Raw genomic sequence first — 23,035 nt, 5'->3', positions numbered from 1 at the left:
CTTCGTGGAAAAAACAGTCTTGATAAAGAATGGGGAAAGTCTGGCAAACTCAATGGCAGGGACAGGTATTCAGGGTAGCAAGGAGCTACAAGCAAAGCTGCTAGGGCAGGGATGCCGGGTGCATTTGGGGGTCACAGATGGAGGTGGAGATGAGGCAGGAAAGGGGGTCAGGTCCCCATTGTCAGCATGATAAATGCCATGGTCAAGAGGTTAGACTTTATTCTAGGATAATGGACAAGCAATGTCTCACTCAAGGCTTTGGAACTAAGGAAATGACATGATCAGAGTAAAATTCAATGCAATTCAGCAAAATGTATTGAGCAGCTACAATGCACCCAGCCCTGTACTGGGTGTAGTGCATTCAGAGACACATTCTTAGTGTTGCCTTCAATGTCCTTAGAGTCCAGTGGGTGACGGATACATAAACAGATAATGTCAACAAAGCGTAGTATATTGAGCTCTGTTAAATAAGCAGGAGGCCATTGGCCTGAAGTTCTCTCCCTATTTTGCGTTCCTACTTAACAAACTGAAACCTAACTTAGGAGTATATTTTTTGTAACAGATAGTTGGGTTTCAGCCAGTCACAAACAGCTGAGCTTCAGCCAATCACAGGCACCCAACTGATCCAACCACACCCAAATAAGGCAAACACCTAACTTAGGTAGCCAACAGATAATGTCTTTACTTTGCTTCTGTGTTTTGCCTATAAAAGCTTGCTACTCATGCTGCTGGATGGAGCTCTCTCAACCTCTTCTGGTTCTGATTTCTACCCAATTCAGGAATCATTCTTTGCTCAAATGAACTCTGGTAAATTTAATTTGTCTACAATGTTTACTTTAACAGCTCAAATAGATGGATCTAAAGGAGGCTGTGGGGACCCACAGAAAGTAATCTGGGGACTAAGGGAGAAGTTGGTACCTAACTTGAGTCTTGCAAGGACAGAAAAGAGTTATTTGAATGAAGAGAAGAGAGAAGGATATTCCAGTTTAAGAGAATACTGTGAGCAAAATCACAGAACATCAAATAATACTGGATGTGTAAAGAAAGACAGCAGCTCCATTCTAGTAGTAGGCTCAGTGTGAGGCAGAGAGGGGAGCGAGGGAGAAGAGAAGATGAGGGGCAGGGACTATGCTTTGGAAACTTCACTCAGGATGGAGGCACGGAAACCAGGAGACTATTATAGAGGTCAGGTCCCACAGGTGTTACATTAAGGAGGCACACTCCAAACAGAAATTCCAAACTTTCCATGGGACTCTCACTTAAAGGGGTTCAGGTATATATTTTGCCAGGCAACTCTTATTAATACTTAAAGTTATTTCCTAATCTTCAGCATCCTCAGAACTCTCATCTCTTATTCCAGAAGAACCCTCACCCCATCTTCAGTGTTCCATTCCTATCACCCTGGTTTTTAAATCCCCTTTCTCTTCTCTGCCACTCCAGCAGATCACACTCACCCTGTGAGTGTTATACTTTGGCTCTGTTTGGTTTTCTGCACCCACTCCAAATCTTTACACACAGATTTTTATCCTCTCTCTTCTCTCAATAGGGCTTGATGGTGTCAGAGCAAGTGGGCTACTTTGTAACAGGGAGTGGGGTTGTGGGAGGCTCTGAATTCACTCACATATGTTAACAATTTGGGGGCAGTTACAATAATTAAAATATAAGATGATTAAAAAGAGCTAGACAAGTGGCAGTATAATGGAATAGAAGACATGGAAGTGAGATAACTTGTAGAAACATATTCAGGGCCTGACAATTAACCAAAGTAGGACAGAGGCAGAGAGAGGTAGGATTTTAAAACTGCTTTGTAGTTTGAATCTAGAAAAAATAACAGTAGTGTGATATTATCCACCATGGCTGTGGGATACGCATAGAGAAACATATTTAAGAGATAATAACAGAAGATGATAAATTTGGTTTTGTATATTCTTAGCCTGAGGTGTCAGAAAGATATTCAGGTCATATTTAAGAACCAGAATACTTCAGTTTGATGCCATGTACCAGCCATCTCTAAACCTGTGTGTTACAAATCACCATTCATAATCAAACTCTTTTGGAAAAATGACTGACAACAGCCTGTTCTTGGAGATTGTACATGGATAACCCTTGCAGGAAATAAACCCATTTAACTTTGTTTCCAACAGTCTCCCTACTTTTTGTTGTTTATTTTTTTTTCAGAATACCTCTTAGCATCCTATGGAATATTTTTTTCAGGGACAATGTTCTAAGAAATGCTCATTAAAACACTACGGATCTCTAATCAGGGGAGGCTTAAGATAGAAGGAACTTGCTGTGGGAGAAAGCAGGTTGTTTGCATGGGAGTGAGAGTTGAAGCATTATGAACTGCTGAATCACCAAAAGTGAACAGAAAGAGAAAAGGAGGTTGGAGATAGAACCTTTATAAACACCATTTGATACCTCAAATGGCACATAGAGAATATAATTTGGAGAGACAGCAAGTTGTAATAGCAAAATCATGGGTTTCAGAGTGTGACGAGTGATCTAATCTTTTTCAGATTCCATTTTCTTTCTGAAAATTAATGACTACCTTGCTGGGTTGTGTTGAGATTTAAAATAGATATGTGAAATATCTTCCACATAGAGAATACGTAATCCACTTTCAATAAATACTATTGTTAATACTGCTTTCATTTAAGTTTTTCTTGACATATTGAAGCAAAACTTTCATGAATACACTGTTGTATTGAAACCTGAATGTTGGACAATTACGTATGAGAAATCTCAGTCATTGGTATCAATACCCTAATACAGGGAAGCAATTCTAGTTCAGACAAGTCTCAAGCAGTAACAGCATGGTACAGGAATAGCATCCATAGTAACTAGGCAGTGAAAGAAGATACCATAGGAATTTCCCTAAGGCACCAGGAACTATGGTTTTTTCATCTGTTTTTCACAAAGAGATGCTGGAAGCTAATATCTGAGCCTTAGTGAATACATTTACCCTCCATATAAAATCCTGAGCTAAAAGCCTCTTCCATGTGAATGACTGTGGGTATCAAATTGTCATGACGGGACATCCTCTGACAATAGTCATTATCTGGCACCCTCAGGGGGAGACCAGGGGAAAGGCATCTGCAACAAAATACTGGCTAATGAGACATATTTCTGTCTAAATATGTCACAGTGCTACAAATGCAAGCCTTAGTCATTTTCAATATTGGACAATTGAGCATACAAGCCCAAAAAAGATTCTGAATTTAGAGTTAAAAGCTCTGCTAACTGCCACAGCAGATTAGCTTTTCTCTTCTCTAGCACAAAAATGGGGACAATTACCAATATTTTACCCAAGTCAGTTCATTCCAAACCCCAAAGGAATGGTCACCAGAATGTATTATCTTGCAGCCTTTTGGAGGGCAACTTCATAGGTCTCAGGTCTGTCTGAGGGGCCTGGTGTAGTTAAGATTGGCCATTAGCATGACTGGTCAGTGTCTTCAATCAAGAAGTCATTCCACAGCAGCCAAGATGTGGGTGAAAAAGATGACCAAAAGGATGGCAATCAAGTCTTTGAGGAGATGTCTAAGGCATTTGGGTTGTTCAGATCCTTGGGAAGGAATAGTGGCAGGGTAACAGATTTATGGTCATGGACACACAGGGTATTGTGGCAGGAGATGTTCATGTGTTGTTCATAGAGCAAACATAGGCTAGTGTGTAAACGAAATTTGCTATAGAAATTCATGGGGTCTCTCTCAGGTGAGTACTTGCAGGAGAAAATGGGCAACTATGTAGTCTGATTGTTTTATATGGTCACTTGCCTAAAATCATAAGACTGGGGCAGAGTGAATATATATATTTATATATATACATAATATATATAATATATATTAAATATATGTAATATATATGTCTGTATAAAAAATAATGTTACTTAACGTGTGTCCTGAAGACTGGCAGCATCAGCATTGTCTGAATCTAGAATCACCCAAAAGTGCAAATTTTCAGGCCCCACCCTAGGCATGCAGGAAACAGAATCTGAGCAATTTGTTTTAAGAAGCTATCAGGTGATTAAATACAGTAAAGTTTAAGAAGCACTGCTCTAGACCTTTATCTGATGGGTCAATAATTACCACATCTCTCCACTTCCACCTACTCACCCAACTAGGCTGGCTTCTTCATCCTTCTGTCCTAAGTTTCCAGTTCTCTTCTCCTGATAGCACCTGATTAGACCATCTGATTATACATAAGAGCTCACTTTGGAATTTTTGTCATCCACAAAAATCAGAATTTTATGTATGAAAATAAACTGTGTAGACACAGTAAAAATACTCATTTTTAGCCTTGTGATTTGGTTTGCTCCAGACAAAACTCATTTATAACTTCTTTCCATGTTCTGTTCATTTCCAAGCTAACAATGACATAAATAAAGGGATGAAAAAAGGAGGAAAACACTTACCTGGGCTATAAGTTGCTCCTGGGAAGCTTTTACTTCAGCTTGCAATTTCTGGATGCACTGAAAAGGAGAAAAGTTTAGAAACTAAGTATGTAACTCTTTCTTTTACATACTCAACGTATTGCAGACATAAATGTGTATCAGTTTTCAAATCTTGTGAATGGCAGCATTATTTCAGCTACACGTTTTGAATATCATCATTGGAGAAATCTTCCCCCCATTCCTATTTCTCTTCCATTCTATGAAACAACCCAAAAAAAAAACACACAAATATATTAAGAACTAGGATATGCCTGAGTAAGATAATGTTAGCTTGATGTGCTACGGTTAATGCAAATGCCCCTATATCATATAAATATGTATATATAAATATATAAATATATGTATAAATATATATATTCCCTATATCATATAAATATATAAATATATAAATATACATATGAATATATGTAAATATATATAAATATACATACAAATATATATAAATATATATAAATATACATATAAATATATAAATATACATATGAATATATATAAATATACATATAAATATATATAAATATATAAATATACATATGAATATATATGAATATACATATAAATATATATAAATATATGAATATACATATAAATATATAAATATATATGAATATACATATAAATATATAAATATATATGAATATACATATAAATATATATAAATATACATATAAATATATATAAATATATATAAATATACATATAAATATATAAATATATATAAATATATAAAAATATATATAAATATACATATAAATATATAAATATATATAAATATATAAATATATATAAATATATATAAATATATAAATATATAAATATATAAATATATAAATATATATAAATATATAAATATATAAATATATAAATATATAAATATATATAAATATATATAAATATATAAATATATATAAATATATATAAATATATAAATATATATAAATATATATAAATATATAAATATATATAAATATATATAAATATATAAATATATATAAATATATATCAATATATAAATATATATAAATATATATAAAAATATATATAAATATATATAAATATATATAAATCTATAAATATATAAAAATATATATAAATATATAAATATATATGAATATATATATAAATATATATAAATATATATAAAAATATATATAAATATATATAAATATATAAAAATATATTTAAATATATATAAATATATAAAAATATATAAATATATATAAATATATAAAAATATATAAATATATATAAATATATATAAATATATAAAAATATATAAATATATATATAAATATATAAATATATAAATATATATAAATATATAAATATATATAAATATATAAATATATATAAATATATAAATATATAAATATATATGTATAAATATATAAATATATATAAATATATAAATATATATAAATATATAAATACATATAAATATGTAAATATATATAAATATATAAATACATATAAATATGTAAATATATATAAATATATATAAATACATATAAATATATAAATATATATAAATATATATAAATATATAAAAATATATATAAATATATATAAATATATAAATATATAAAAATATATATAAATATATAAATATATAAATATATAAAATATATATAAATATATAAAAATATATAAATATATGAATATATAAATATATAAATATATATAAATATATAAATATATATAAATATATAAATATATAAATATATAAATATATATAAATATATAAATATATATAAATATATAAATATATAAATATATATATACAAATATATATAGAAATATATATAAATATATAAATATAAAAATATATAGAGAAATATATATATAAATATAAAAATATATATATATATATATATATATATATATATACCTTCACATGAAAGCATATCCATATATTCCAAAAGCAGATACAAACACTTTGGATTGAACAAGAGGTAAATTTACATAATGATATATATTTTAATGCTCAGATATTCAGAGATTAATCATTTCTTATAATGTAATTGATTAAAAAACATATGCCAAATGTTATGAGCCTCTTGTTTTACTCCACAGAAAGAAACACTCCAACATTAACAACTAAGAGACATTTGTACAGTCAATACCATTTATAAAATAAATAGAATATTCAGCTAATATTATTCAAAAGGTTACATATCAAACAAACTTTAAAACTACTACTAGCAAAATAAATTTTATCTCAATATTTGCCAGGGAATAAAATTACTTTTAGCAAATACAAATATTGTTATTTACCATTGTGAACTTAAAAATACGGACTTTTAATCCAGACTGAAATGGCTTCCCAGGATTGTCAGTTCATATAAAATTAGGTAACTTTTAAAATAAAGATGACTTTGTTGTACAACATACCTGGTCTTTCACAAGAACCATTTTTTCATATGGTTCCCCACTGGCTTCCTTGTGGGCCACAGCCTCCAGTTTTTCCTCCAGCCGGGATACTTGTTCAAGCAGTTTTGATTTTGTTCCTTCAGAGACTGAAAGCTAAAGATATTTTCTTTATAAGAGTATGTAAGTACAGTGGTATTTTAAAAGCTCCTTTTAAAAATACAACTTACAAATAATTTATCTTCCACTAGTATCTATTAAATATGAAAATAGCTTCTGGAGCATTCCTCACAGATGATAAATTAGCATAGAGAAAGAAGGAAAAATTGATTTTATTTATTGTTTATAACTAAGATCTTTCTAAGCAAGAGATGAAATCACATAGTTACAATGGAGAATATAGAAATACTAGAAATAGAGAAATTTTGAATGCAAAGATCTCAACACTCATCTTCACTGTGTTTCAAGATTGCACTTTATTTGTAAAGCTGAATCTGAAACTTGTATTCTGGCTTATATATGGTCCTTGAAACTTAACTCTTGCGGGGCTACAGCAATCTAGAAAGAGTGAGAGTTCTGACTCCCTTGAATGTTCGCCACAGAAGCATCAGGGTGCATAGAACTGGGGTATATGCAGGAATTTCAAGTTAAAGTCTGATCAAAGGCAGATCTATGCTAAGCCACAACCAAAAAATTCCTAGCAATGACTTTGTTTTTGTTTGACTGTTTGTAGATTCCTCTTGAGGAAAGTGGTAGTTTGATAGTCCTTAGTCTCTAATTCCCTTGGAGAGTGCCTGTACTAGCTTCTCCTTTCATTCTGACTGCTATTGTGCTTTTTTTCTGTAGGTCAGCAACAGTCCTGAAAGACTCCCTGGAAAGGGACACACAATTCTGTATTCACTGCAACTCCCAGGGTATTCTCTGAAGCATGGATTATCTCTACATTTCTTTTGCATTACTCTGAATGTTATTGCAAGGCAACTTGTCCCATCTTGAGAAAACTTAATTGTCCTTAAATTTTTAAAGACAATCTACCAAATGTGGAAGCAGGTCAGTCTGCCAAGGAAATAAGCACATTATCTATACTGGCCCATCAGATATACTGGCATATCATATATACTGTGAGCACATCATACATACCGGCACCGAACCATCCAGCCACACACTCATTCACTAGACAAATGTTTGTTCAGTTGCCTCCTCCACAGCCATTGTGTTATGTGCCACAGATTAACAAAGTGCAAAATAAGGGCTAGAGGGAACACAGATGTTACAAACTGCTGGCCATGCCTTTTGGCTCTTGGTGGCCTTGGAGACCTGCAGTGCTCCTCATGATCACCAACACGTGTTTAACTCCTGAGTGCATGGTGGTTTGGGATTGTAGTCTGGCTTCTCTGCCTACCCTTCTATTTTATTAGAGACACAGTATAGCGTAATGGTTAAAGCCGAGGAGTCTAGTGTCTTTATCCTTTGGGTTAAAAAAAATCTCAATTTTGTACAAAAATTAGCCAGGCTTGGTGGCAGGTGCCTGTAGTCCCAGCTACTAGGGAGGCTGAGGCAGGAGAATCACTTGAACCGAGGAGGCGGAGGTTGCAATGAGCCAAAATCGTGCCATTGCACTCCAGCCTGGGGAACAGAGTGAAACTCTGTCTTAAAAAAAAAAATCTCAATTTTGCTGTTTACTATCTGTGTGATCTCAGCAAGTTACTCAACCTACCTGAGCTTGAGTTTTTTAATCTGTAAATAGCGATGGGGATGAAAAGAATACTATTTATCTCAACAGTTGGTTTTGAGGATTACATGAGTTTAAACAACAGAGACACTTAGAACAATGCCTGGAACATATCAAGCATCTAGCAGCTCTCATTATAATTATTCTTCTACCTCTTCTAGATCACAGTAGGTGTTATTCTGGGTTTTATCTAAATATTTATCAAAAAAAATTTTTTTTTTTGAGATAGAGTCTCACCTTGTCACCCAAGTTGGAATGCAATGGCGCGATCGCTGCTCACTGCAACCTTCGCCTCTGGGGCTCAAGGGGTCCTCCCACCTCAATCTCCTGAGTAGGTGGGACTACAGGCTCACACCACCACGCCTGGCTAATTCTTTGTATTTTTGAGATGGGTTTTCACCATATTGCCCAGGCTGGTCTTGACCTCCTGAGCTCAAGTGATCCGCCCACCTTGGCCTCCCAAAGTGCTGGGGTTACAGGTGTAAGCCACTGTGTTCGGCCTATTTATCAAATTGTAAAACAAAAACAAAATATCTGAAGACATCATAATCTTTATGAGCTGCATACCCTGAATTCAAACTATATTTGATTTGTTCATTTCCTATAACCACTCTAATGTTCAGAGAAAACTCCTCTCTATGTCTGGAATTATTTTTTTCTCAAATATAATCTCTCTCAGTTGGGCCCATTTTATTCCCATATCCTGTTTGTTATGTGATCCATCGTTACCATTTTATTGTCTTTCTTTTAAATCTACCTTCTATTGTTTGAAAGCCTTTATTCATTCACTCAAAAGACATCATTTATTCACTCATTTGTTAAAGAAATAAGTTGGACATTTATTATATGTAAGAATTTGTAGATTAAAAAATGAAAACAATATTGTTCACAGCCTCAAAGAACTCATACTTTAGCCAGAAAGTCAGATCATTTAAAAATAGCTATTATATAATGCAAAACTATATAGGTGAATAAATAATATTAATAATAGTTAACATTTCTTGGGCACTTACTACATGTCAGACAGTCTGCAGAGCCTTCTGTTTTCAAGTTTATTTTAGTATCTCAATTTATCTTCAAAACATCCTGAAGGTTCATTCTATTATAGCTCCCATTTTGCAGATAAAGAAGTTGAGTTTCAACAAAATTATATGACTTATCAAAGGACATAGCAAGTAAGTTCTGGAGTTCAAGTTTTCAGTAGTGGATATCAGGTTTGACTCCCTACACCCAAATTTGACCCCAGCTCCAAAGTAGGCCCTGGTCATCATGACAATTCTATTCTCTTTGCTGCTGATTGGTTCAGGAATCAAAGCATAAACTAATCAGAGCCTGGCTTTCCTGTAGCAACAGTTATCGTATAAGGAGATGTGACCTAATTTGGGTTACTCACACTGCACAGAATTGGAGAGTGATTTGGAGAAGCACCCTCTGTCACCGACCAGACGCGAATGCTACTACAGCCATCCCACAGACATCAGGAAACCAGGCATACTCAGAAAGGAAGAGTAAACAACAGAAAAAACTTAAGTTCTTGATGACATTATTAAAGTGCTTTATTAACCAATCTTGAAGCATACCCTACCTTACAACTTGCACTTAGTGAGCCAATAAATTCCTTTATTGTTTAAGGAGTTGAGTTTTCTATTACCTGTTGCCAAAAGTATTCTACGAATATGCTGTTTGGTTCCAAGATTCCATGCTCTTGACCAAAAGTAAGAAAAGTTTATGAAAAACAGCAGAAACTAACATATATTTGGTAGATACAGTATACTAGGTATTCTGCTGGGTGCCACATATATAAATGTTACCTTACGTCATTGCTCAAAATCCTATCAGCAATTTTCTTTATATTTTTTGTTATCTTCATTGTAAAGATTGAGAAACTAAATGCTTTAGTGGTGAATTAACTTGTGTAAGATTCCAAAGCTAAGAAGAAGAGGTTACATTTGGGCCCTCATTTGTCTGCCTCCATTCCTGATTTTATATCATATCCAAATCCTAACTCAGGCTGCCTGCCACAATGAGGCCTGTGATGTTTTTTTCCTTACCATGTGGACTTCAGCAATATTTCTCAGGATCTTAACTTATACACTCAAAGGAAACTTTTTTCTAATACCTTAGAATTCTCTCTAACCCACCATCTTGCTTCCTTTTATATAGACACTAACCCCTTATTTCCTCTCCTTTTGTAACTAGTTTCTTACTGAATATCTCTTTGACTCAGATATATTTAGCTCATGTTCAGCTTAATTCTAAGAAATGTTGACTTAGAATCAGGATATCTATGCTTTAGTCTTAATTCCACAACTCACTGACTCTATAACCTTAGTGCCTATGATAGGATTTTAAAAATAATTTCAACTTTTTTTTTAGATTCAGAAAGTATATGTACATATTTGTTACATGGGTATATTGCATGATGCTGAGGTTTGGGGTATGAATGGTTCCATCACCCAGGTAGTGAGCATAGTACCCAATAGGTAGCCACCCAATCTATGCTATATTTTGTTATAGTAGCTTGAAATGACTAAGACATCTGTCTTCAAGTTTGGTGATTGTTTTATCTGCCAGCTTATATCCGCTATTGAACCCTTCTAGTGAATATTTTTCTTTTAGCCATTGTGCTTTTCAACTCCACAATTTGTATTCTTATTCTCCTTCTCCTCCTCCTCCTCCTCCTCCTGCTCCTCCTCCTCCTCCTGCTCCTCCTCCTTCTCCTCCTCCTCCTTCTTCTTCTTCTTCTTCCTCTTCTTCTTCTTCTCCTTCTTCTTCTTCTTCCTCTCTTCCTCCTCTTTCTTGTCTTTCTCCTCTCCTTTTCCTTCTCCTCCTTTTCTGCTTCTGCCTCTTTTTTGAGATAGGGTCTGGCTCTGTCACCCAAGCTGGAGTGCAACAGCACAATATCAGCTTATTGCAACCTCTATCTACTGGGCTCAAGCCATCCTCCCATCTCATCTTCCTGGGTAGCTGAGACTACAGCTGCACACCACCACATCCAACTAATTTTTATACATATGTATATATATATGAGATGGTGATATGGTTTGATTGTGTCCCCACCCAAATCTTATCTTAAATTTTAGTTCCTATAATCCACATGTGTCATTGGAGGCACCCTGTGGGAGGTAATTGAACCATGGGGTGGTTACCCCTACACTGCTGTTTTCATGATAGTGAGTGAGTTCTCACAAGATCTGATGGTTTTTGAGGGACTTTCTCCCCTTTTGCTCGGCACATCTCCTTGCTGCTGCCATGTGAAGAAGGATATGTTTGCTTCCCCTTCCACAATAATTGTAAGTTTCCTGAGGCCTCGTAGGCATGTTGAACTGTGAGTCAATGAAACCTCTTTCCTTTATAAATTACCCAGTCTCAGATATGTCTTTATTAGCAGTGTGAGAATGGACTAATACAGACAGAATCTCACTTTTTTGCCCAGGCTTGTCTCAAATTCCTGAGCTTAAGCAATCCACCAAACTTGGCCTCCCAAAGTGCTGGGATTACAGGCATAAGCCACCAGTTCCTTCTTATAATTTCTGTCTCCTTATGTATATTCCCAACTTGCTCATACATCATTCTCCTGATTTTCCTTACTTCTTTGCACATGGTTTCTTTCACCTCTTTGAACATATTCATTTCTCCAGTAAGTCTGGAATTTGCTCTCTGGGCTTCCTGAAGAATGGTTTCTGTCAGTGTCTTCTTTTTCTTATGAATGGGCCATACTTTACATTGTAAGATTTGTAATATTTTGCTGAGAATTTAACATTTTATATATTATAATTTCATAATTCTAGAAATCAGATTCTCCTCCTATCCCAAGGTTTGTTGTTGCTACTTGTTGAAGACTGCAATCATCCATTTGTTCAATGACTTTTTCAACTAATGTTGCAAAGACTATATTCCTTATCATGTATGGTTACTGAAGTCTCTATTACAATATTTCTGCAGCCAGTGACCTGACAGGAATTTCCTTGTATTCCAGTATCTTTCTTCATCAAGCATTTCTCTGGAAGCTGAAATTGTCCTGCTACACTCCAGAGTTCTGAAATGATTGGTTCTGACAGTTCTTGCCAGTTCAGTAGTTATTTTTGTGACAGGACCAATTCCTAGAACTTCTTATTTTGTCATCTTCTGTGATGTTCAAATCACTTTAAGTGTTACTTAAATATAATTCCAAAATATATCAGTACCCTTTCTTGACTGCAACAATATGGTACAATAGATATAGTTTATCTTTCTTTGACTTTTAATATATTGCAATAACTTTATTGTATTCTTTTATTGGACATTGGAGTAAATATTGAAAGTTGAATTTTCTGAGTAGATTTGCAGAGCTTCAAATTTATAATATGACAATTGTTATTTTGCTGTACACAATTTTTCAGACGAATGTTGTTCATTCTCTTTAAATGATCTTCTCCTTCCAAACCTGTTAGGACCACAGGTGGAGGAGACAGAGTCCTGGTCTTCATAAGGTATCATACGTAGAATATCAGCTTTCCAACATCATGTAAACTATATATTTCAGCAAAGGTGGCTAATTACAATATATAGAAATTGGTCATTTAAAGAATGGATGCATTTCTACTTTCTTTTTTGTAAGCAAATACGTGAAACTAAATTAGGCTGAGCTTTCTTTTTCTATGCTGTAAAAACAAGCAGTTTTCATTAATAAACATTTAAAAAGCAGTAAAAAGGAAGCTATGCCCAAGTTTCTCAGAGCTTAAAAATTCAGCTCTGATATCTTGCAGTTGTTAACTTGAATCTCCTCTTATTTATGTTGATGCCTTGTTTCCTAACCCATAATTAAATGTGAATTTAGGCAGAATGCCTAATATGTTTTCACTTCTATCTGGGAGCTAAAAAAGTGGATGTTATATAAGTAGAGAGTAGAATGGTAGTTACCAGAGGCTGGGAAGAAAAAGGAATAGGAGAGGATAATGAGAAGCTGGTTAACGGTACAAAAGTAGTTAGATAGGAGAAATAAGTTCGAGTACTCATTAGTACAGTAAGAAAATTATGGTTAACAATAATTTATTGTGTATCAATATAACTGGAAGAAAAATATTAATGTTCTAATACAAAAAAAGATGATGTTTGAGTGTTGGATGTCCCGATTACCCTGATTTGATCATTATACATTGTATACATATATCAAAATATTATATGTACCCAAAATATGTACAACTATGATATATCAGTACAAAACATACCGCAAAATGGCCCCCAAGCACCAAAATACAGGATGGTACAGGCATAAGATAGATATTCCCATTCCAGAATGGAGAAAAATGAAAGAAGGAAGAAGGGGTGATGAGTCCCGCATACATCCAAAACCTATCACGGCAAATTCCACTAGACTTTAATGCTCAAGAATAATCTAGAATAATCCTTTTTGGTTTGATAATCTGCCCTCCAGGACCACTGGAGTGGAAGTGTCACCCCCACAGCTTGGCAGAGATCCACCCATGCTGTGGCTAGGTTGAGCAGGGCTTGTGCCCACCCAGCCCTACTGCATGGGGGTTATGCCCAAAGGCTCTGCAGAATGGTGATCTCTCCTCCAGGGTTCTGTCAGAGAGAAGCTAAACCCCAAGGGCTCTACCACATGAGGATCTTGGTTTCAAATTTCTTCCAGGTAGGGTTGTGCTCTCATGGCTTCAGGTGACCTCACCATCATGGCTTTAGTTGGAGGATATTTGGCCTGTTGAAGCTGAGATGATGTCCCTGATAATCTCTGAACTGTCTTTTGGGCTATTTCCCCCATCTTCTAGAACAGCACAAGACTACTGAATAGCTTTATCATAATGTCCTGTAGCCTCTAAGAAGTCTGAGAAACTTTCTTCATTTCCCCCCACCTTCATCTCCTTCAGTTCAGACTGGCAGTGTTCTTGGTGGAGTACTGATTAGGTCCATGTTTCACACCCATACCAATCTCCTTAACAAACAATTGCTTGGCCACACCCTTGGTATTCTCAACACTTTGCTTAGAAACATCTTCAGCTAAATATCCACTTTTATCACTCACAAGTTCTATCTTCTGCAAAACACTAGAATGCAAAGATAATTTAGCCAGGTTCTTTGCCACATTACAACAAGGATTGCTTTCCTCTGAATTCCAATGACATGTTCCTCTTTTCCATCTAAAACCTCATCAAAATGGCCTTTACTGATCAGATTTCCATCAACATTCTGCTCATGATTATTTATGTCTTCTTGAAGAAGAGGGAGGATTTCTCTCCAGTTCTCCTATTTTGGTCAGGCCTCACCAGATTGTCTTCAGCAGCCCCTTCATGGAAATATCTGCTTTTTAAAGCATGAAGCTCAAAACTCATTTTAAGGTATACGTTACAGTAGCATCCCACTTCTTGTTACCAATTTATTTTAGTCAGTTCAGATTTCTATAACAAATATCATATGCTTGGTGATTTAAAGAAAAAATATTTCTTACAATTCTGGAGTCTCAGAAGTCCAAGACCAAAGTGACAAAATATTCAGTGTCTTGTGAGGCCCCTCTTTCTGTTTTACAGACAGCCCCATTTTTTTGCTATATCCTCACATGATGGAGAAAAGTAGAGCTCTTATCTCCTTCTCTTCTTATAAGGGCAATAATTCCATCATGAGGATTCCAACCTCATGACCCTAATTATTTCCTAAATGTACCCCCTCCAAATACCATCACATTAAAAATTAGGAATTCAACATATGAATTGGAGGAGGTGTAAATATTCAGTCCATAGCAATACAGCAATTGGAATTACCCAGTCTGAATAGCAGAAAGAAAGAACAATGAAGAGAAATAAACAGAACCTAAGAGGCCTACAGGACACTATTAAGCATACTAACATACACATTCTAGGAGCAAATAACTGCAAAAGATACAGAATCAAAATGGAACACTAGAAAATATCAATCAAACACAAAAGAAGATAGTATTGGAGGAATTGAGGAATAAAAAGGACATAAAATATATAGAAAATGAAAAGCAATGTGGCAGAAGTATATTCTTTATTATTAGTAATATTTTAATTTAAGTGGCTTTGACTCCCAATTAAAGACAGAAACTAGCAGAATAAATTTTAAAGTGTGATCCAATTATATGCTGATTATAAGAAACTCACTTTAGACTCAAAGAAACAAATAGGGTGGAAGTAAAAGAATGAAAAAAGATGTTGCATGTGAATTGTAGCCTAAAGACAGCTAATGTGACTATATGCATAGTCACATAGTCACATAGATGTTGTCAAAAATTTTTATAAAAGTGAAAGGAATACATTGCATATTGATAAAAGCGGCAATTTGTCAAGGAGATATAAAATTATACACATAAATGCACCAAACAACAGAGTCACAAAATACATGAAGCAACTATTGATAGAATTTACAGAAGAAGTAGACACTTTTGTGAGAATAGTTGGAGACTTCAATATTCCACTTTTTTTGTTTTTTTTTTTTTTGGAGGTGGAGTCTCACTCTGTCGCCCAGGCTGGAGTGCAGTGGTGTGATCTTGGCTCACTGTAACCTCCGCCTCCCAGGTTCAAGAGGTTCTCCTGTCTCAGCCTTCCAAGTAGCTGGGATTACAGGCATGCATTATGATGCCCATCAAATTTTTGTATTTTTAGAAGAGATGAGGTTTTGCCATGTTGGCCAGGTTGGTCTCAAACTCCTCACCTCAAGTGATCTGCCTGCCTTGACCTCTCAAAGTTCAATATTCGAGTTTCGAAATGGATATAATATCTACACAGAAAAACAATAAGAAAGTGGACTTGAATTACACTATAAGCCAACTAGACATAACAGACATAGTATGACAGATAGAACAATCCACAAAACAACAGAAAAATATACATTTTTTTCAAGTGCACATGAAACATTCTCCAGGATAGGCTATAATTTGGTTCATAAAAATAATTCTCAATAAATTTAGAAGGAATAAAATCATTTAAAGTATCTTCTCTCACAACAATAGAGAATAAAGCTAAAAATCAATAACAGAAGGAAAATTGAAAAATTTTCACATACACAGAAATAACACACTCTTAAACAACCAGTGGGACAAAGAAAAAAGTCACAAGGCAAATTAAAAAATATTTATAAACAAATGAAGACAAAACATAGCATACAAAAACTTATGGGATGAGGTGGTGGCAGCAGGAGGAGGAGGGCTGGGCTAGCAGGTGAGGAGCAGGTAGGCGCCATGTCACATGCAACTCCAGGCAGGGCAGCCCAGTGGCTGAGAGATGCAGCCAGACCTTGGTGGGATGGTGGTTTTGCGAAGGCCTAGGCCTGGTGACCAGGTGGAGGCATCAGGGGAGCCTTTTGGGTACCATGGAGATGTGTGTTTGCCTGCAATATATTTCACTCTCTACACTTAAAGGACATTCTTTCCAAACTGCTGTGAATAAATTTGGAATGGTACTGCATATTTTTATCTAATGGAGAACTAGCTATTTGAATAAGGATTGCTGCACTGGACAGCTTTAGAATATCCCTCACGATGTCATAAACCCAGAGCCAGAACTCCCATGGCCTGAAGCAGATTGGCTTGGACCAGATCTGGGATGACCTCAGAGCCACCATCCAGCAGGTGCATGTGTGGCACAGCATGACCAGGTCCAGACACATGGAGCTCCACACTCATGTTCATAACTAGTGTGCTAGTGTACACCAGTCAAACCAAGCATGAGGAGCCAGAGTTTCTAAGTCAAAAAAGGGACAGACACCTGAAGGAGCTCAGTTTGTCGGCCTGGAATTATACAAACAACTTAAGTAATTTTTGAATAATTATTTGACAAGTCTTCTTAAGCATGGAGAAGATTTGATGGACAAGAGTGTATTGAAATTCTACACTCAACAATGGGAAGATTACTGATTTTCAAGCAAAGTGCTGAATGGAATTTGTGCCTACCTCAGTAGACATTGGGTTCACTGTGAATGTGACAAAGGACGAAAGGAATATGTGAAATCTATTCCCTTGCTTTGGTGACTTGGAGAGACTATTTAGGCCACTGAATAAACAGGTGAGAAATTCTGTTTCAAAGCTGATCAAAAAGGAAGGAAATGGTGAAACCATCAATACAAAACTGTGAGTGGAGTTGTACAGTGTTACATGGAATTGGAGCTGAATAAAGATGATGCATTTGCAAAGGGTCCTACATTAACAGTGTACAAAGAATCGTTTGAATCTCTTTTTTTCTGTCACAGAGAGATTTTATGTCAAAGAGAGTACTGAATTCTTGCAGCAGAACCCAGTTACTGAATATATGAATAAGGCAGAGGCTTGTGTGCTTCAGGAACAATGAAGAGTTCAGGTTTACCTTCATGAAGGCACACAAGATGAATTAGCAAGGATATGTGAGCAAGTCCTCATTGAAAAACACTTGGAAATTTTCCACACAGAACTTCAGAATTTATTGGATGCTGGCAGAAATAAAGATTTGGAATACGTGTATAATCTTGTATCTAGAATCCAGAATGACCTAGGAGAATTGAAAAAACCGCTGGAGACACACATTCATAATCAGGGTCTTTTAGCTATTGAAAAGTGTGGAGAAGCTGCTTTAAATGACCCCAAAATGTATGTACAGACGGTGCTTGATGTTCATAAAAAATGCATTGCCTTGGTAATGTCTGCATTTAACAATGACACTGGCTTTGTGGCTACTCTTGACAAGGTTGTGGTTGCTTCATAAACAACAATGCGGTTACCAAGATGGCCTATTCATCCAGTAAATCCCATGAGTCATTGGCTCAATACTGTGACTCGTTCTTGAAGAAAAGTTCCAAGAACACAGATGAGGCAGAACTAGAAGATACACTCAATCATATAATGGTTGTCTTCAAGTACATAGAGGACAAAGATGTGCTTCAGAAGTTCTATGCAAAAATGCTGGCCAAGAGGCTCATCCACCAGAACAGCGATGATGCGAGTGATGATGCCAGTAACCATGTCAATTTTCAGCCACTGTGACGTCCGGCATAGAAAGCTGTGAACTGCTGATAACTACGTTCCAACTCTAAGGGAAGGCAGTGAGTGACAATGCTGAAGCCAGCATGTTCTCTAAGTTAAAGCAAGCTTGTGGTTTCGAGTATACCTCTAAACTTCAGTGGATGTTTAAAGACACTGGTGTGAGCAAAGATCTGAATGAGCAATTGAAAAATCACCTGACAAATTCAGAACCCCTAGACTGGGATTTCAGCATTCAGGTGCTGAGCTCTGGGTCCTGGCCCTTTGAGCAGTCTTGTGTGTTTGCCTTCCCTTAGGGTTGGAATGTAGTTATTGGCAATTCACAGCTTTCTATGCCAGCCGTCACAGTGGCTGAAAATTGACATGGTTATATCAGTTGTCTAAGGGAGAATTGGTAACTAACTGCTTTACAAACAGATATACTTTGCGGGCATCCACATTCCAGATGGCAATCCTGCTTCAGTACAACACAGAAGATGCCTACACTGTACAGCAGCTGACTGATAGCACTCAAATTAAAATGGACATTTTGGCATAAGTCCTACAGATTTTATTAAAGTTGAAGTTATTGGTCTTGGAAGATGAAAATGCAAATGCTGATGAGGTGGAATTGAAGACAGATACCTTAATAAAATTATATCTTGGTTATAAAAATTAGAAATTAAGGGTTAACATCAATGTGCCAATGAAACTGAACAGAAGCAGGAACAAGAAACCACACACAAAAATATTGAGGAAGACTGCAAACTACTGATTCAGATGGCTATCATGAGAATCATGAAGATGAGGAAAGTTCTAAAACACCAGCAGTTAATTGATGAGGCCCTCACTCAGCTATCCTCCAGGTTCAAACCCCGGGTCCCTGATCAAGAAATGCATTGACATTCTAATTGAGAAAGAATATTTGGAGCAAGTTGATGGTGAAAAGCACACCTACAGTTACTTGGCTTAACCCTCTAGAAAGGGTCTGACTGTGTGTCCCACAACAAATAGTTCATGTTGGCAAGAATGGAAACAACTCAAGTTTATAGCAGCCAGCCTGCCACCATTGTACCTCCCTTTTTAAAGCTGAGACCAAGACTCCCATCAGCTGGTCTCAGATTAACATTGGAACTGCTCAGGATAGATACATTTCAAGTCTGTAAATATGGACACCCATGCCATTTACCCTAATTTAAGAACAGAGAAGACCGAACCTCCCATGCTGAAGGCTGCAAGCTACTGCATTTAAATCAAGACATGGGCTCCCCAATTAGCAGCTGTTTTATTGGCAGCACTTGTCATTTTGGCAGCACTTTGAGAGCAAGTCTGAATGGACCCATGTGTAATCTGCTATGAAAAACCATTTGTTCAGTGTGTTTCATTTTTAATGCGTGAAAATAAAGAAAATTAAAGGATTTCTAATTGAATGGTGCCTCACATCTCAATACTAACATTGAATGTAAATGCCCATATTGCTCCACTTAAAAGACACAGAACAATAGAATGGATAAGAATTCACCAACCAACTATCTTCCGCCTTCAAGAGACTCACCTAACACATAAGGACTCTCATAAACTTAAGGTAAAGGGGTGGAAAAAGGCATTTCATGTGAATGGACACCAAAAACGAGCAGAAGTAGCTATTCTTACATCAGACGAAATGAACTTTAAAGCAACAGCAGTTAAAAAACACAGAGAGGGACATTATATGATGGTAAAAGGCCTTGTCCAACAGGAAAGTATCACAATCCTAAATATATACGCACCTAACACTGGAGCTCCCAAATTTATAAAACAATTACTTATAGACCTAAGAAATGAGATAGACAGCAATACAATAGTAGTAGGGGACTTCAGTACTCCACTGACAGCACTAGACAGGTCATCAAGACAGAAAGTCAACAACAACAACAACAAACAATGGATTTAAGCTATACCTTGGAACAAATAGACTTAACAGATACATATACAAAATTCCACCCAACGACCACAGAATACACATTCTATTCAACAGCTCATGGAACTTTCTCCAAGATAGACCATATAATAGGCCACAAAATAAGCCTTAATAAATTTAAGAAAATTGAAATCATATTAAGCACTCTCTCAGACCACAGTGGAATAAAACTGAAAATCAACTCCAAAAGAAACCTTCAAAATCGTGCAAATACAAGAAAATTAAATAATCCGATCCTGAATGATCATTGGATCAAAAATGAAATCAAGATGGAAATTTAAACAATTCTTCAAAGTGAACAACAATAGTGACACAACCTATCAAAATCTCTGGGATGCCGGGTGCAGTGGCTCATGCCTGTAATCCCAGAACTTTGGGAGGCTGAGGAGGGTGGATCACAAGGTCAGGAGTTCGAGACCATCCTTGCCAAGATGGTGAAACATGGTCTTTACTAAAAACACAAAAATTAGCAGGCCGTGGTGGCATGTGCCTGTAGTCCCAGATACTCAGGAGGCTGAGGCAGAAGAATCACTTGAACCCAGGAGGCAGAGGTTGTAGTGAGCCAAGATCGTGCCACTGAACTCCAGCCTGGGTGACAGAGTGAGACTCCGTCTTAAAAAAAAAAAAACCCACCTCTAGGATACACCAAAGGCAATGCTAGGAGGAAAGTTCATAGCCCTAAAACCCTGCATCAAAAAGACTCACAGAGCACAAACTGACAATCTACGGTCACACCTCAAGGAACTAGTGAAACAAGAACAAATTAAACCCAAACCCAGCAGAAGAAAGGAAATAACAAAGATCAGAGCAGAACTAAATGAAATTGAAACAAACAAACAAAAAATACAAAAGAGAAATTAAACAAAAAGCTGATTATTTGAAAAGATAAATAAAATTGATACATCATTAGCAAGATTAACCAAGAAAAGAGAAAATCCAAATAACCTCAATAAGAAACAAAATGGGAGATATTACAGCTGACACCACAGAAATACAAAAGATCATTCAAGGCTATTGTGTACATCTTTACACACAGACTAAAAAACCTAGAAGAGATGGATGAATTCCTGGAAAGATACAACCCTCCTAGCTTAAATCAGAAGAATTAGATACCCTAAATAGACCAATAACAAGCAGCAAGATTGAAATGGTAATTTAAAAATTACCAACAAAAAAAAAGTCCAGGACCAGATGGATTTACAGCAGAATTTTACCAGACATTCAAAGAAGAATTGGTACAAATCCTATTGACACTATGCCACAAGATAGAGAAAGAAAGAACCCTCCCTAAATCATCCTATGATGCCAACATCACCCTAATACCAAAACCAGGAAAGGATATATCCAAAAAAGAAAACTACAGACCGATATCCCTGATGAACATAGATGCTAAAATCCTTAACAAAATACTAGCTAACCAAATCCAACACCATATCAAAAAGATAACCCACCATGATCAAGTGGATTTCATACCAGGGATGATTTAACATATGCAAGTCAGTAAATGTGATGCACCACAAAAACACAATTGAAAACAAAAATCACATGATTATCTCAATAAATGCATAAAAAGCATTTGACAAAATCCAGCATCCATTTATTATTAAAACTCTCACCAAAATCAGCATACAAGGGATATACCTCAATGTAATAAAAGATGACAAACCCACAGCCAACATAATACTGAATGGTGAAAAGTTGAAAGCATATTCTCTGAGAACTGGAACTAGGTAAGGATGCCCACTCTCACCACTCCTCTTCAGCATAGTAATGGAAGTCCTAACCAGGGCAATCAGACAAGAGAAAGAAATAAAGGGCATCTAAATCAGTAAAGAGGAGTCAAATTGTCACTGTTTGCTGATGATATGATTGTTTACCTTGAAAACCCTAAAGACACCTCCAGAAAGCTCCTACAATTGATAAAAGAATTCAGCAAAGCTCCTGGATACAAAATTAGTGTACACAAATCAGTAGCTCTTCTATACACCAACAGCAACCAAGTGGAGAATCAAATCAAGATCTCAACCCCTTTTACAATAGCTGCAAAAAAAAAAAAAAAAAAGAAATACTTAGGAATATACATAACCAAGGAGGTGAAAGACATGCACAAGGAAAACTACAAAACACTGCTGAAAGAAATCATAGACAACACAAAAAAATGGAAACACACCCCATACTCATGGATGGGTAGAATCAATATTGTGAAAATGACCATATTGCTAAAAGCAATCTACAAATTCAACACAATTCCCATCAAAATACCACCATCATTCTTCACAGAATTAGAAAAAAACATTCTAAAATTCATGTAGAACCAAGGAAGATCCTCCATATCCAAAACAAGACTAAACAAAAAGAACAAATTTGGAGGCATCACATTACCTAATTTCAAACTATACTATAAGGCCATAGTCACCAAAATAGCACAGTACTAGTATAAAAATAGGCACATAGACCAATGGAACAGAATAGAGAGCCCAGAAATAAACCCAAATGCTTACAGCCAACTGATCTTTGACAAAGCAAACAAAAACATAAAGTAGGGAAAGGACACCCTTTTTAACAAACGGTGCTGGGATAAATGGC

At 35.6% G+C, this 23,035-nt stretch overlaps 1 protein-coding gene and 1 pseudogene across 2 annotated transcripts in view; one reads left to right on the top strand and one right to left on the bottom strand.

Annotated features, from left to right (window-relative positions):
- CCDC192 (coiled-coil domain containing 192) overlaps positions 1–23,035 on the bottom strand; it is a 227,998-nt gene that overhangs the window by 138,158 nt on the left and 66,805 nt on the right. For both annotated transcript variants that reach the window (XM_054488027.1, XM_054488026.1), the window contains exons 4-5: positions 6,842–6,973; positions 4,412–4,468 (exon numbers count right to left, since the gene is read on the bottom strand). In XM_054488027.1, the coding sequence (XP_054344002.1) occupies positions 4,412–4,468; positions 6,842–6,973 (189 nt within the window). The remainder of the gene's footprint in view (positions 1–4,411; positions 4,469–6,841; positions 6,974–23,035) is intronic.
- Positions 17,041–19,462, top strand: LOC129036628 (cullin-1-like; annotated as a pseudogene).

The sequence above is a fragment of the Pongo pygmaeus genome, chromosome 4 (genome assembly GCF_028885625.2).
Source record: "Pongo pygmaeus isolate AG05252 chromosome 4, NHGRI_mPonPyg2-v2.0_pri, whole genome shotgun sequence".
In the NCBI taxonomy this organism is placed as follows: domain Eukaryota; kingdom Metazoa; phylum Chordata; class Mammalia; order Primates; family Hominidae; genus Pongo; species Pongo pygmaeus.
The sequence above is the reverse complement of the archived record's forward strand: the minus strand, read 5'-3'. Positions and strand labels throughout refer to the sequence as shown.